Source organism: Anas platyrhynchos, chromosome 2, assembly GCF_047663525.1.
Source record: "Anas platyrhynchos isolate ZD024472 breed Pekin duck chromosome 2, IASCAAS_PekinDuck_T2T, whole genome shotgun sequence".
NCBI lineage: Eukaryota > Metazoa > Chordata > Aves > Anseriformes > Anatidae > Anas > Anas platyrhynchos.
The window spans coordinates 131,167,618-131,184,835 of record NC_092588.1 but is presented as its reverse complement, the minus strand read 5'-3'; the positions used below and the strand labels follow the sequence as shown (position 1 = coordinate 131,184,835).

The 17,218-nt window shown below is 38.0% G+C and overlaps 1 protein-coding gene across 1 annotated transcript in view; it reads right to left on the bottom strand.

The window, feature by feature from the left end:
- The window catches only part of THSD7A (thrombospondin type 1 domain containing 7A), a 281,624-nt gene that overhangs the window by 39,432 nt on the left and 224,974 nt on the right, over positions 1-17,218 (bottom strand). The window contains exons 14-15 of the mRNA XM_038174823.2: positions 7,430-7,624; positions 4,978-5,241 (exon numbers count right to left, since the gene is read on the bottom strand). Of these exons, the coding sequence (XP_038030751.2) occupies positions 4,978-5,241; positions 7,430-7,624 (459 nt within the window). The remainder of the gene's footprint in view (positions 1-4,977; positions 5,242-7,429; positions 7,625-17,218) is intronic.

Genomic DNA, 17,218 nt, shown 5'->3' with positions numbered 1-17,218 from the left:
ATATATAATGCTGGAAACAAACAAACAAACAAAAACCCACCAGATAAAAACAAAATAAGAAAAATCATCTTTTCATTCTGCAGCTGAAACTTAAGTCTATTTACAGCTGTTAGTTTAGGATTTGTTCTGAAGTACTTGTTAAGCTACTGAAATCTAAGGACCCTATTTGGAAGGACTCTGCCCCTGTCCCTCCAGTGTTCACACCTAGCAGTAACAACAGATCTAACCACACTTTGCCTTTCTTTATTCTATAGTTACAGGCATTCCAGAGTTACTGAGAAACCCATTCATACTTGTGATTTTGTAGCTACACTTAAAATTGTGAATATTATTGCATGAATCCTCTTACAAAATTAGGGGCCTTCCTTGTGTTGCGCCCTTCCTTTAGTTCCTTGGTTTCTTTGAAACTGTTAGTTACCTCTTCTCAGATATTTTGAAATTAGATGTGTCAAGCAGTAAAAAGAGCTCTGAAGTATTTACTCTTCTGTTCCTGTTCACCTTTTCTTTTCTGAGGAAGTCAGCTGAACTGTGATTAGAAACACACATTTTTCAAAACAAACAGCTTATGAAATTTTTGGCATTGCACAGTAGGTCTGTCTTCTGATTACTCTCACTCAAAACAGCATGACTGGTAACAAAAACCTATTCATGGCTTCATAAATTTACCCAGCAGTATTTACATAAAACTTTTGACAGTCTTACAATTTGAGTTTGTGTCATTTCAGTATATCACATGACATATTCCATGATATATTAATAACATCAGTGTGGGTATAGCTTGCCCTTCTTGTCAGATTTAGAGGGTGTTGTCACAAATGAAGAAGTACAATTACCCCCATTTCCTACCGCATAATGTCATGAGATAACAGAAGTAAAAGTTGGGCACTACACAAAAAAACGTTTCCCTTAAATAATCACCTTGATTTCTTTTCTAGTCCAAGCTAATTTGCAAAATCATACCCCATTTGTGACTACATACTGTACTACTTGGAAAAGAAATAAAAAATTCACAAAAACTAACAGTAAAACAGATATCTGAACAAAGCAGACAACATAGCAGACAAACCTTACTCTACCTTGGGCTAGGTATAAAATTAGTGAAAAATTCAATGCTACCATTTCCACAGGGAAATAAGCTACTATGTTAGAATTTACAAAAATAAACCAAGCAGACTTGAGTTATGAGACCTGTCAAGTTTAGCTTGAAAAACTAAAAGCAGATTGATGGGAAGTTACAAGGCACTTTTATTTGCTAGCAGGTGAGATAACCATTGTGATACCACAGAAGTCCCTTGTTGATTTGCCATAATATAGCTTTTACATTTGTTCTTAAAGACAAAAACATGTAGCACACTGAAATCTAGAGATGATGCCAAACTGAAGAACTGTCATATAGCAAAGGCATGAAAACAGCAAGAAAAACATCATAAATACTAGCAAGATATAAAGTAAGATTTAACTGGCAAAACAGCAGCTTATACATGTTCAGGAAAATAAAAACAAATCATTGGAACATAATCCATGAATACAAAGCAGATATTCAGAAAAGGCAGCAAACATACACTGAAAATAGATTGAAACATCTATATCATCTGTTCTAGACCCTTTGTAACTGCAAAAGTATGCTAAACCTTGAAAAATGCTGGAGGCAAAAAATAAATTAGATAAGTCTTAGAAATAGTCTGTAATGTATACAACACCTATCAATAATAGATTTTTGTTCTAGAAAGGCTACTGGAAAGGAAACCATAATTTTAGCAATATATTCCTTAGCATGAGTTCAATTCCTTAGCATCAGGGTCAGATTAAATATCTCATTTCCTGTACACCTGAAATTCCTGTCAAACGATTTTAGAATGCTCAAAGAATGCAGCATTTGTTCAACAGCAATTCCAGGCTCCATCTGCCTATGCATTACACCATGGATAAGAGAAACACAGTCTCTCCCTTAAATGGAACTGATGAGAAAACACACATAGATGCCTTGTGCTTCACTACCAAAAACATGTAATGAAACAGGGAAAAAAAATAAAAAAATCAAAGAACCAGATACCCTAAGATTTTTTTAAAAAGAAACAATAATAATAAAAATTCATACAAAATCAAACACACACACACACACACAAAGGAACGAAAACCAAAGGCTTCAGGCTTTCCAATCTAGAGTAAATATAGCAATGACTCAAAAACCTTTCCAGTTTACAAAGAGTAAAAAAAGAGACTTCAAATCTCCAGTGAGAAAAAAAAATGGGGAAAATGGGAACTGTGGAAAAAAAAAATCAAAGCTATTTTATGTTTGGGGAAGAGTCTCTCTGGGGTCTACTAGTGCTAATGGCATGTAAACGGTAGCCCTGGGTATAGCAGCTACAATAGGAATATTCTGTCAGTAGCTTTTCCACTGTTTCATTATTCATTGTGGTCACTGTGGTCAGTGTAGGGGACATTCACTGATAAAATCCATTAGAGTGGAAGAGTTATAACGGTAAACAGAAAATGGTTAAGAAAAGGCTTTATTTCCCTTTTTTCTTCCTTTTTCTCTCTGATTCTTGATACAGAATTATTTTTTTTTTTATTTTTTAAAGCTTTGGTTTAAGCTATTTGCTATCATTATGGTTATTGAAAAACACATTGAGCTCAAATTATTCTATAATAAACATTGTAAAGACACAGAAATATAGTTAAATATGTTTATTAATCACTGCTACAAAGAGGAATATTGCAATAAAGGCAGGATGTTGCATACTGTACAGAAAGAAACAAAGCATGTGTGGTGGGAAACCTGAGCTGTGTAACATAAAATTCTGAATACCACGGTGTGTTGGTGTCTGGAATATCCAACTCTCACCACCAGTCATATATTGTGAGATATTTTACCTCTCTTTGGGTTTATGAGGTTACTGCAAAAAAAGGAAGCAGATAATCATGTCACTTCCCATTTTGTACCACTGTGGCAAGCACCTCAAGATGCACTGCCAGGGTTCAAAAGCAGAAAAGTCCATGCCTTTTCTATGCAAACAAACAGTTTCCACTTCTTTTTGAAAGTTACCTGAAGCAGCACTTTACCTGTCATGTACAGTACTCATAATTTGCCCTTGGACAGACAACTGCTGCTTCCCTTGCATGTTTTCCCTCAGCTGTTGTCACAAAAAATGAGTCCCTCCCCATTATTCAAGTCAACAACAAGGTCTTGCATTGGGCCATCAGCCACTCTGGCTTCCCATGGACTTCAGTTATTTTACTATATTCTTTCTACTTTTCACTGACCAAGGTCACTCTGGACTTAATGCTGAAATAATATGTATTTCTCACATGGGGTCATATTTAGTTAAAGTTAAACAGAATCAACCAAAAAAAAAAAAAAAAAGAAAAAAAGAAACAGTTTCAATGTTGTATTTTATAATAAATAGTAGCTTCTGACCAATTCAGATTGTTCCACAGCTTTTTCCAGCTTTCACTACCAGCTTTCTGAAGACCTATCTAATTCCCTCAGGACAACAACCAAGCCCATGCAGATATGTGCTCACACAGCTGCTGGTCATTAGAGAGCGTTTTTTTGGTTTGATATTTTTGTGGTACCACAAAGCTGACAAACACTCCCACTCAGGCCTAGAAAGCTTAGCATGCTCTTTTAGACTATACAAAAGAACAAAACCAGGCCTAATTCTCTGTGGGCCTCAACACCGTAAGCAAACAGCCGAGAACATAACTAAAGAACACTGTAAGTACTCAAAACTTAAAGACAGGTTTCCTGTTCCATGAGAGTTTAAGATCTAGGTATTTACCTAGAACATCTGAATATACATTCAGATGTATTTAAACAAATTTTGGTTGCTTATCCTTCAGTATATATAAACTGCAGCTAAAAAAAAAAAAAAAAAAAAAAGTAATTTGGGGTAAAATAAACATTGGAGAAAATTATTCACAAAATTATCATCCAGTTTTGCTTTGAGATATTAAGTTGAACGCTTGCTTTTCCATCTAATCACAAAGATGCCACAGCTTGGCTTCATGCATTCAGTTTCTAATTTACCCTAGCTCTGAACAGGAATTAATAGTGCTAATTAAAATCTCCTTAACTCATTCCATTCCTTTGATTAGCTATTTTAACTTCATTCAGGTAAATAAATGAAATTTCTGTTATCCTAATTTAACATGTAAGTTAGAATACATATACAGATTAAACTTATATTGACCTTTTAATGGCATTGAGACTAACATGCAATTTTTCATACCAATAGCTCAGATAAATTTTTGCACTGCAAGCGGGGAAAAAAATGATCACAAAAACTCCACTGATGTAAATTAGCACATTTCTGGGTCAAATCAGAAAATGCCAGTTTTGATCCTAATACTACAGATATGTCTTCTTCAGGAATGCAAGTATTCCCTCCCAGAGCAATGTGAATATAAAGTCTTTAAGCAACCTACATTTACACATGACAGAATACACAGAGAAACTACTGCATCCTGTTGAACTCAGGTCAACACATATCTATTAAGGCACTAACGAGGAAAGGGTAGAGATAAGGCTATTTAAGGAGATTAAAGCTATCTAAAGAATCTGTGCTTATTTCATAGAAAAAAAATCTTTCTTTTCAAAACAGTCCTGTGCTGTCTCTGTTTATTTTTTTGCTGATCTGACTCTTCAAAGTGGTTTCATTCTCAAATTCACAGGTACAGTTTTCTGGAAAAACGACAGCATTGGCTTTTATTTATTAAAACACTTAGTTGGTATTTTATCATGATTTAACATTTAATTGTTACTCTGTAGTCATCAGTAAAAATAAAGTTTTGTGAGTCAGCAATAAAGTATCTTTGTAGAAGCTTACAGCATATGTATTGTGTTTGAAGGTATCTTGGGATAAAACATAGCCTTAGCAATAAATATCAATCTGCTATTTCTACCTGTACAGATATTATGTTAAATGAAATAAAACAGACAGATAAATCAATGAAAGAAAATAAACTTCTAAATACCGTGACTGTTGCATCGTGATGTTTCCACAAGTCGACTATTTTGATCATAGCATGCCATGGCCTGGTAACGATAGCCTTGTCCACATTCCTTAATGTCTCCTTGCATCTTCATTCCCAGCAATACTTCAACTTTACCCTCTGGTAAAATACAGTCTGACCAATTTCCCACAGGCTGAGCGCTATATTTATCACATGGACAAAACTGATTCTCAATCAGAGGATACAACTGAGAATTTTTGCATTTGTCTCTTTTCTTACTTTTTCCTGGAAAGAAGAAATAATTATTTTAGAAAGTTTGTATCAGTTTAAATCTCAGTTTAAATCAGTTTAAAAAAAAAAAATTAGCCATCTGCAAATTAAAGATAAATCCTCCAAAAAAGAAAAACCTAAGGCCAAAGTTTGCAAATTTAAGTTATTGAAATTCAATATGTGTTCCTAAAACTACTTACATTCAGTTTTATTTATTTAGGTTAATGACTTGAATTTCTTAAGTAACAAATGCCTACAGTTTGCACAAAGGTAACTTATGATAAAGCTACATATTTATGTTTACTTTGGATAAAAGTACATGGGGTGTACAAGCACTTTGAAAGCAGTTTGAAAAAGTTTGTAAATAAAGAAATGCATGATTTCCCCCTGTTTGATCAGCGGCATGAAGTCCAAAATAAATAAATAAACAAATCTCTGGATAAAACTTTCTCAAGTTGAAGAAAATTGCAAGAGGAAATAATATACATCTTCATTACAATAGTACCTTCTTCCTAATGTCAAAACTGTTTAAATTCACCACCTGTCACCACACGTTTTGTTAATAATTACCATTCCTCTTCCCTATTAGAGAAAGCTCCTTCTGTGAATTTGTTTCTCATCAAATATAATTTTTCTTCTCAAACTGCAGTGTGCCCACCCAACTCACCTCCCAACCCCCATTAAATTTATTTTTAATTTTCTCTATAGTTAACTTTGCTCTATTTTCCTTTCTGTATATGACAGCTCATGTATATTAATTAAGAAGTCTTCTCAGAAGCAGTTTTAAAAAATCCCTGCTACTTAGATGTTATGATAAATTAATATTTTGCAGTATTTTCTTTGATTGTCAAAACTAAGCACTGGACACAACTTTGCAGCCCCTTTAGTTCTTATATTTACTACTGCCTTTATTTACAATGAAAAAGAGGGCGTGTGAAGAAATTAGTTCCTTTTTCTTTTGATAATACAACTTTATACTAAGAATATCCTCCTCATCATCATTTTCACTAAGGATAATTATGAATGAACTCCCAGTTACCTGTATGGTAGCTCGTTGCAACAAAGAATGCACCATAGCACCTACCTGTGCTTTAGCAAATCTGAAGGGGTGACTTAACAATCAGAAGGTAAGAATCTCCCAGTAATGATAGTGTGGTAAGAGTCTATTATTTCTTGCCTTTTTTTTTTTTTTTTTTTAATTGTTAAGGTTTTTTTTTCCCCATATCCCCACATGTGGCAGCAACCTTGGCATAAAGTTCATTGGAGTTGTAAGACAGTCACTATGAGCTATGGACTTACTGGACAAAGTCCATCAGAGAGCTATCAAGGCCTCGAGCACCTCTGCTACGAGGAGAGGCTGAGAGAGCTGGGACTCTCAGCCTGCAGAGGCAGCTCAGGGGGATTCTTATCAATGTCTGTAAATACCTGGAGGGCAAGTGCAAAGAGGATAGAGCCAGGCTCTGTTCAGTGGTGCCCAGTGTCAGGACAAGAGGCAATGGACACAAAGTGGAAAGCAGGAGGTCCCATTTAAACATCAGCAAACACTTTTTTGCTATGCAGGTGCTCAGTAAACCCATTTATGAAGTGTTTAAGAAGCACGGGCACAGGTTGCCGAGAAAGGCTGTAGAGATTCAGTGATTCTGTGAACCTTCTTTACCTCTTTGTGCACAGGCTGCAAAATCAGGATGTGGAACAAGCAAGTTATGAAAACCTTTTAAATACCAAAAAGGTATAGCCCTTTTGCTGTAAAGACAATGGAGTACACAACAAAATGCAGGTAAAGATTTTTTTTTTTATTTCCTCAGACCCTGCATCAGATTGTTGGTTTATTATGCTGCCTGAAGTTTTCCACCTCCCTACAACTAGAGATAATGCTGACTTATCTGTCAGAAAAATAAATGGTCTGCTTTACACTTTACTATCTATACACCATAGAGCAGAAATGTCAGCTTCCTTTGTCTTCCTTACTTCTCTCTACCCACTTCACTATGATAAAGTGTTTGATACATAAAGCAGGAGTTCTCTGTTTTGTTGGTGTTGTTCCACCAGCTATATAGAGCATTACAGTAAGAATGGGTCTGCTTTCTGTTCCAATGACAAATGTTGCTTGCTTGTCATAAGGGAGCCTCAGAACAACTAAGGCTTTAATCAAAACAGTAGCAACAATTAATAAAAGATGCACTGTTTTTCTTGTTACTCTTACCAACAAGAGTGCGTTTTCTTGTTCTGACTCCTCCACAGTCCCCATTACAGGAAGAAAACTTTGACCAGTTTGTAAATTGACAATCATCTTGGCAAGGAATCTGGCACGTCTGTGTTAAGGATGGTAAGGGGCCAGCATATTTAAGGCACTCACTGATGTCAGCCTGTCCTCCATCTTGTCTGCGACAAGTAATTGCTGGAAGGAAAAAAGAATGGGGTTTAATTCAGCAGTTTTTCATGGATGTCTCTAATTTAGTAAGTCTACAACATACTACCACAAACTGACATTGAAAGCCCATAATAGCTATACAGCAGCCTAATATTTTAAATCAGTTACATCTTGAATTAATACATTTGATATTTCTAACTTTTTTTTTTTTTTGAGATTTTCTTTAAATTACTATTTATCAGTATTTACCAGGAAAAAAAAAAAAAAAAAAAAAAATTATAGACAACTGTAAATATTATAAAGATCGCACCATGTTATCCATACTATTGTATTGCTTTTCACATTATCATTTTTCCTACAGAGATAGGCTAATACTTAGGCATTTAAAAACTTGAAATACCATTTTAAGTAGCTGAGTAGTGCATAAGATATAAAATTGTATCAATAACATATATTTTAGAAAAGGGACAGACATAAAATTTAGAAATATATTCTAAATACGGCTTAGCCACTTGCAGCAGTATTTCTGCTCAATGTTCTTCAGAAGGTTTTGTTCTTGTAAAAAAAGTTGAATGACTAATCCTGTTTGCTGTGGGTGGGGTACCAATGTGCAGGGGCACAAATTCTTATAGGACAGCCACAACGTGAACAAAATCTTCTTAAAAGAAAAATATTTTTCTTTAAAAAAAAAACACAGCTGGCACAAAAGGAAGTATTTTGAATACAAGGATTTACAAATAGGGCTGTTCTGTTAATATAGGCTTTAACAATGTTCTATTGCTGTTCTTCATGTTTTTTTTTTTTTAACATGGTTGCTTATCTATTATTCTAACCTAAGCCTCAGTAAATCTCATTTTATTTCCTTGCCCCCAAAACCATAAAAGTTATTATGCAGTAACTAGATTGGAAAGTTTTAGTTGTTTGTTTACACAATGGAATCATATTTATGCTTCTTGGCATCTGACAGCACACAGTATATGCAGTATCTCATAATGACTGTGAAAGTAATTTGGATCACCAATTGTTGCAGCAACATTACACCCAAATACAATATATCATTCTCTATACATATGACAGAATATCATGTTTTATATTACACACTGCTCCATAATTTAAACATAGTACTTCAATTGTACTGACAATAATTGTTTTATTGATATACGAATTGAAAAAAAATGTAAATTTTACCATCCAAACTATTATGGTATAATCAAGTTCAACTGTTGGAGAAGAAAACATGTTTGAATGCAAAGTTTCAAAATAAAACAGAAAATAAAACAGAAAATGAGCTATACATGATTTTTTCCTTCCAGAGGAAGGAGGAATATTTGATGAAACGCATTTTTTTTTTTTTTTTATGATTGTTTCAAGGCAATTGGAGGTCTTTTGTGACCTGTGCAAAAACCTTTTTTTCTTTCCTGATAAAGCTTTTTTTCTTCTGATAGTTCTAAATTTCTACTTCATGATGACTGTAGGAAGTTGAACTTGATGACCCAAATGGTCTGTTTCAAACCTATGTGCCTAGTAAAACATACCTAAAGGCCCTAAGTGAATTGTTTTTTCCACATCCGTGGTAAAACACCGTGAAAGAGGGGGGAGGGTTGTTCTTCTAGAGATACTAAGCAAACAACTTGCCTGATCCTTGACTGCCCTTTGGTGTAGGGCTGCCAGCAGTGTTTGTAATAGGCTCAGCACTGCATTAAGTTGCGCTTACTGGGGGATCAACCAGCTGTACATTGTCTCATACAATTACTCTGTCAAATCATATTATTATTGGTGGATGTCATACAAAGAACCTCCCCCTCACCCCCCTTTTTTTCCAGATATAACAATTCAATGAGCAAAACCAAATATCTAAAATTTTAAATTCCATATAACAACAATTTTAATGATGTGTGTGAGCCATACCTCCTGTAGGATTTCTATAGTTATCCAAATATTACAAAAAAAGCATAAGTCAAACCAGTATTTTCTAATGCAGACCTGGATTATGGTTTGGGATTCTTTTGAGATACTCTTTCCAGCTAATAACATACATAATACCCCAGGGGAAAAACATAGTTCAGACAAGTTCTACTACGTGGAAATTTCCAGAGGTCAAACCTAAATCCTCTGTCTTGAATTTGACTTTTTCACTCATCAGTAAAACTAACTGCATTATCTTCACTACATTCTCAGGGGGATACAGGACACCGTTTTTAGCAATGAAAACTGTATCTAGCAAAGGGCTAAAAGATTGTCCATTGATTAACACAATAACTTTTAATAACCAATCTCAAAAGTTTAATACCCATTCTAGATACCACCTCTCCATCTAATCCTTTGAGAGGCCATAAACACTGTCCATTGATAAACATTCTTTCTAGCTAAATTGAGTTTTTCTAAAGCCAATATTAATTCTATCTTCCTTGGTCATTAAACACTACTCTGAAGGCAGATATTCACCGTGTCATAATTTTTTTCAGAATCATATTAGTACATCAAATTTACACCAGGCAGACACAGGTGAGAAATTCTGTTGGGGTTTATCACTTTTTTTTTTTCCTTTTTTTTTTCTTTTTTTTTTTTCCCTGATTAACTGTCAGCTGAACTGTAGCAATCAAAGAAGGAAAACTTCATTCTTGAGACCAAAATATTTCACCTTAATAACAAGACAAATTAGAAGACAGCTTGGCATACCAAATCAATTCCCAAATCTTAATTTTCAGAGGGACTGTCCATAATTATTCATACTATTCCTATTTGACAGGACCTGGATCCATTTTACTGTTGTTATTCCACAGATTAGGGTATACATTTGAAAGGTTAATACTCCTTTGACTGTTAGAAGAGTGGCTATTTTTTCATTACTTAAAGTAAGGATTTTGACCAATGCATGCATACCATTAACACATTATTTTGGCTAAATGTCTTGCTTGACATCAGCAATGCCCTTACTTTTAATGGAGATGTTAAGAGTACATTTTTCAAACACAGCCTAATATGGGCAAATTCAGCCCCTGCATCTTTGATCAAATGCAATTCTGTAATTACATTCAGTAAATGTCACTGAGTTCAATGGTTAACTTATGGTTAACTTAGTATACAAAGCAATGTCTTCAACTACTATAAAGCCATGCCGTGCCAGACTAATTATTTTGCCTATACAACCATGTCACATTTATTACAGACATTAGCAGTAAATGGAAAGAGTGCAGTTCTTCTGTTACTAAATTAAGCACAAGTAATTGTTAAGTGAAAACATAAAACAGGAGTATGGCTAACTGAAAAATCAAATTTAACAAGGAAACTATTCACTTAGGAAATTGTTTTGGTATTAAACAATTATTATCTCCCAGAAGAAAGGTGTGAAATAAATGGCAGTCCAAATTTTCTGGACAAGGGACTTTGATGTAATTAAAACTTTATCTGATAGCATTGTTTCCACTAAGTCACAGGGGACTACAGGCTAATACATTTGTTGGTGGCATAATGAAAAACAAGACTGTATTTTAACAAGTCTTGTTATACACAAGTTTACATAAAGATCTTGCCAACACTGTTCCCATCATTAATGTACTTCACTGAGATGCAAGATTCAGTGACCTCACAGACACCTAAAAATAGCATTACTTTGTAAAGAAAACTGACAAAAGAGTACTTTGTAAAGAAAACTTGAGGTCAAACTGACAGGCCTATAGTTTCCCGGGGACGTCCTCCAGCCCTTCTTGTAGATGAGCGTCACGTTTGCTAGCTGCCAGTCGACTGGGACCTCCCCCAATAGCCAGGACTGCTGATAAATGACGGTAAGCAGCTTGGCCAGGTCCTCCGCCAGTTCTCTCAGTATCCTCAGGTGGATTCCAACTGGCCCCATCGACTTGTGTACATCCAAGTGCTGTAGCAGGTTGCCAACCTTTTCTTCATGGATAGTGAGGGCCACATTCTTCTCCCCATCCCCTTCCACCAGTTCAGGGTACTGGGTATCCAGAGAGCAACTGGTTTTGCCACTAAAGACTGAGGCTAAGAAGGGATTAAGCACCTCTGCCTTTTCCTCATCTTTCATAACTAAGTTCCTCCCCCCTGCCCCCCGCATCCAGTAAAGGCTAGAGATTCTCCTTAGTCCTCCGTTTTTCAGTGATGTATCTGTAAAAACATTTTTTGTTGTCTTTAAAAGCAGTAGCCAGATTGAGCTCCAGATGAGCTTTGGCCTTTCTAATTTTGTCCCTGCACAACCTCGCAACATCCTTATAGTCCTCCCGAGTGGCCCGCCCTCTTTTCCAAAGATTGTAAACACTCCTTTTTCTGCTAAGCACAAGCCACAATTCTCTGTTCAGCCAGGACGGTCTTCTTCCCTGCCAGCTTGTCTTTGGACACATGGGGACAGACCGCTCCTGCGCCATTACGGTTTCCTACTTGAAGAGCGCCCAGCCTTTCTGGACTCCTCTGCCCTTCAGAACCGCCTCCCAAAGGACTCTGCCAACCAGTGTCCTGAACAGTTCAAAGTTCAAATTGGACTCCGGAAGTCCAATACAGCGGTTTTACTGGTCCCCTTCTTGGCTTCTTCAAGAATGGAGAACTCTACCATTGCATGGTCACTCTGCCCAAGACAGTTTCCAACCACCAACATCTCCCTCCAGTCCTTCTCTATTTGGGGCACTTCCTTGGTAGGCTCACTAACCAGCTGTGTCAGGAAGCTATCTTCCACACTCTTCAGAAACCTCCTAGACTGCTTTCTCTGGGCTGTGTTGTGCTTCCAGGATATATCTGGGAAGTTGAAGTCCCCCACAAGAACAAGCGCTAACGATTTCACAACTTTTGTCAGCTGCCTGTAGAACTCCTCATCAGTCTCCTCATCCTGGTTCGGCGGTCTATAACAGACCCCCACCAGGATGCTTGCCTTGTTGATCTTCCCGCTGATCCTAACCCATAGGGACTCAACCTTACCATTCCCAGCCTCACGTTCCACGACATCCAAACTCTCTCTGATATAGAGAACCACACCACCACCCCTTCCTTGCTGCCTGTCCCTTCTGAAGTGCCTACAGCCAGACATTGCAGCACTCGTCATGAGAGTGGTCCCAACACGTTTCCGTGATGGCAACCAAGTCGTAGCCTGCCTGTCACACGATGGCTTCCAGCTCCTCCTGTTTGTTACCCATGCTGCGTGCATTGGTGTAGATGCACTTCAGTTGGGCCATTGCCTTCTCTCCCAGCCTTGCCATTGTTCCCCCTGGCACAGCTCTAACAAGCCTTGTTTCAGCCCCATCCCCCTTCTCACTTAGTTTAAAGCCCTCTCAATGAGCCCTGCCAGCTCCTGGCCCAGGATCCGTTTTCCCCTTAGAGACAGTGACCCGTCTATGGCCATCAGGTTGGGTGGTGAGTAAAGCACCCCATGGTCAAAAAAAACAAAATTTCTGTGTTGGCACCAGCCTCTGAGCCACGCGTTTATCAGGTGGGCTTTCCGTGTCCTCTCTGTACCCCTCCCTGCCACCGTAGGGATGGATGAAAACACTACCTGTACTCCCACTCCATCCACTAACTGTCCCAGTCCCCTAAAGTCCCGTTTGATGGTCTTCAGGCTTCTCTCTTCAATGTCATCACTGCCAGCCTGGACTATTAAAAGAGGATAATAGTCAGAGGGGCAAACCAGGTTGGAAAGCTTTCTGGCAATGTCCCTGACCCTGGCCCCAGGGAGGCAGCAGAATTCCCTACGGGTAGGGTCAGGCCAACAAATAGGTCCCTCTGTTCCCCTGAGAAGGGAGTCACCCACAACAATCACCCTTCTTTGTTACTTGGTGGAGGTAGTCCTGAGGCCTGGAGTCGGCTTCCTCACCCTAGGCATCCTCCGAGGTAGACTTTCTACCTCTTCCTCAGCTCCTGGTCTCTCAAGCTCCAGGGCCTCAAACCTGTTGCATAGGGGCACCTAGAAAGGTAGGGCTGGTGGGGGGGGCATTGCCTGTGATGTCGAGCAGGGACCTGTCTCCATTCCTCCTCAACTCCTAGGTCCCCTGCCTCTGCCCAACAGCAACAGGGCAGGGGGTCCAGCCCCATTTCAGGTGTCTCACCCCGGTGCATGTCCTTCAGGCCACACAGGGAGTTGCTCTACCAGTCTATCTACTGCTCACACTTCCTGATATCCCTCAACCTCTCGACCTCCTCCTTGAGTTCTGCCATGGGGCAGACCAGGTCATCCACCTGCTCGCACCTCACGCACAGTCTTTCTGCCCCTCACAGGTGGCAGCAACAGGCTCAGGCACTCCCTGCACCCGGAGACCTGAACTGCCACAGCTTTGAGCGGGCAGCCGTTCTGGGTGTGTACAGACTCCTGGAGAGCATACTGTGCTTGGTGGAGACCATCACAGCTGAGCTAGCAGTATACCGCCGTTAGAGGAGGTGTTTGTATGGGCAGGTGGGCGCGCTCTGCCCTTTCCGCTCGCCCTGCCTGCACCAACTGCCGCGCCACTCCCTTCTGATGCCGCACGCCCTGTTTGCCCTGGTCGCCACGCTCCCTAGGGGCTGCTTTTGAATGGTCAGGGAGGGGGTGCTGCTGGCTCCTCTTACGCCTCGTCAGCCTCGTCAGCTTTATATAAAAATAAAAATCATGTAAATAATGCTTTGGAGCATTATTGTCCATTTTTTTCAGTAAAAAAACCTGAAGCTCCCTGTTGTCATCTGCAGTGACTTTTAGTCATACAAACCAGAGAAAAGGGACCTCTCATCCGTTAAATCTCGATGGTGTTAAAATGGTAGTTTATAGCTCCATCAAGAAGCAGCAGTCTTTGTTATTTTGTTTCCTTTATTGTGCTTTTGATGAGGGCATGCAAGTTTAAAAAAAGAAAATCCCCCCTCTAAGTAAGCAATACCGAGAGAGGTAGGCTACTGTCCCTACTTAGCTGCAGTGAGAGGAAAATGCTTTTGACCACCAGCTCTACCTGTGAGCCTCCTCACAGCTCAAGCAAGTCTGCAAGGCCACCTCATGTGCTCACGGCAATCCTAGGAAGCTTCCTCCAATTCCCCTGCTTCACAATCTTTCAAATAACTCCAGACACATCCTGTGAACAAAGCATGGTGAGACATCAGGATCAGACCTTTAATAATGGCCAATTCCCAGTGACATCAAATACAGCTATTGAGAGATATTTTGTCTGACAGAAAGGTTACATAAGCTTCTGCTTAAATTTTATAAATAACCTTCCTCTTGCTGTTACAGAATCTGCTGACAGATTTCACAATATTCATCCCATTCCTCTTACAAAACTCTGAGGAAGATTTATGGTGGCAAGGACTACAGGCTACACATCCTTTTTCAAATCTCTTTTCAGTCACTGGGGTAGCCCTTCCCTGTGCATCCATCCATATACATCATGATGTGATTAGGCTATTGCGGTTTGGGCACTCTAGCTTTTTATCTGCTATACATCGTCTTCACTAGCACTGGGATGTGATCCAACAAACCCTACTTAAATCCACAGAGGCTACTGGCAAGACAACCTCTTTTAGAAAGCAAGTTTCCTAGGCTTTCCTGTACAATTCAAAAGGGATTTGAACTGCATTTCTAAGTTCTTTCAGACTTTACTGGAGCTGAGGCTTACTGACATAGACGTTTAAAATGTGAACGTGACATCATGTATAACTGCTTGAGCTGAAGCTGTTCACAATTTCAAACTATACGTTAATCTATCTCACTGAGCAGACCTCTGCTTTGAAGTTATCTATGTGCTAATAAATGTTGGCAGTAAGAATTACAAAGCAGTCCCTCTTAGCAGTCCCACACTAGCTGGAGCAGGTTCCTCTCCTGGTCCATAGTGAGTTTCATAGCCCACATTGCCATCAAGTACCAGAAGCCTGTTTTTATCAAGCATTTGCTCTCTTGTTCCAGATTCTGTATTCTGTATTTGCTAACATACCATGTTTCTCCCTCCTGGGTTTCAGGTGGCTCATCAAGACTTCTGGTCAATTTACGCTTGTTAATTAAGAAACAGTTTATGATAATAAACACAACATAAATGCTGTTGCAGTAAAACACGGTTTCTCTCTCTACTTCTTGTTGCTTTCTGATAGGGTCAAGCATACATTTCAAATTCCTTGCTGATGCACTCATAAGACCCTTTCATGAGGGTTTGGAATAAGAGCAAGTTAGAAGTCTTAAGTCACAATTACAGAATAATTCTTGCTCTACTTATCCATTGTTAAAAGGCATTTTTCCAGTGATAAGACTGCAAATTTTCATTCATTATTCAGCACAATTATCATAACTATCTGCATTGTTCAACTAAGTTAATGACTACAACAATGAATTTGCTTCTCAAATATTAAACGCAATGTTACAATGCTTGGGTTTAGATATAAATAGTTTCCCAACATTTGAATAAGTAATTAACATTTTTTTTCTTAAAAAAGTCTAAATAAAATCTGTTCATATAACAAAAAGCAAAAACACCAAACCCCTTCCTTCTCTTTCCTCTGCATTGACCCAAGTTCTAATTTTCTGACATGTTCATTTAAACTGACATGATTTGTAACAAAACCACCATTACAAAAGACAGCTAGAAACAGAGCTATCTTTAACAATGAATCACAATTCTAAATTTTATGATTCACCCAAGCTTCTCTTCTGTTGAGCAAGACCAATGTGGCAAAAAAGCTGAAGAATGGAAATGTGAATAGTAAAGCTGTTGTATAAAGCAAGGCATACATATACTCTGTCTTTATTCAGACATTCTTAAGATCAGTCATCTAACCAGTAATTTTAAATGTTTTCTAACTTCTAGTTTTTCCTTCAGATGAAAACATCTTTCTAGATAACATATGAACAGTACAGACTATTTTGTTGAAAATAAGCTGCAAATGACAGCATAGTCAGATGCGCCTATTCCCTGGTATGCCTTCCTATTCTTTCTTATTTAACACATTTGCTGTTACTATCTGTTACAGCGTTCTTGTGTAGGCAATCACATCAGAACCAGGATAAACTAATGGCATTGGCAATATCTCAGACTGAAAAAGAACAAAACTATTGTCACATACAGGAATGACATTACTGCTCTATTGACTATCAACAAAAAATGAAATGACAATCCACTGGAAACTAAAGGACTGACTTTTATAAGAATTTTGTTTCACTTCATCTTCAAAGGTAAGTTAATAGAAACAAATGAATGTGTGATTTCTACATTCATGAGCACCAGAAATTTCAAACTCCTTTTCCATTGAATTGTTTTTTTTTTGCTGTTTAAATATGTATTCATAAAACTGTAAACATTTGTAGAGATATCAGCAACAAATGCTTAAATATACAGTTCAAAATATCTGTAATTAGTATCACATTATAAATGCAGTATCAAAATATTATACCAAACAGATTTCATATTTCATTGTTTAGCATTTCCTGATTTTGGGGTAGTTAAAAGGACTTGCACAGTAGTAGTTTTGTCTTTTTCTGTATCTATATCACAAAATAATCTTTAAATGAATGCTGTATAGTACAGAACTTTTAAGAATATACTAACATGCAAAGTTTTCCACAGTCTGTAGAAACTTTATATTTGAGAAGCTAAGTATTCAGGAGGTAGCTAAGAATCAGCAGGGAGAACGGACAAAAACTCTTCAAGAATCTTCCTTCAAAAACTCATGAAACCTTTC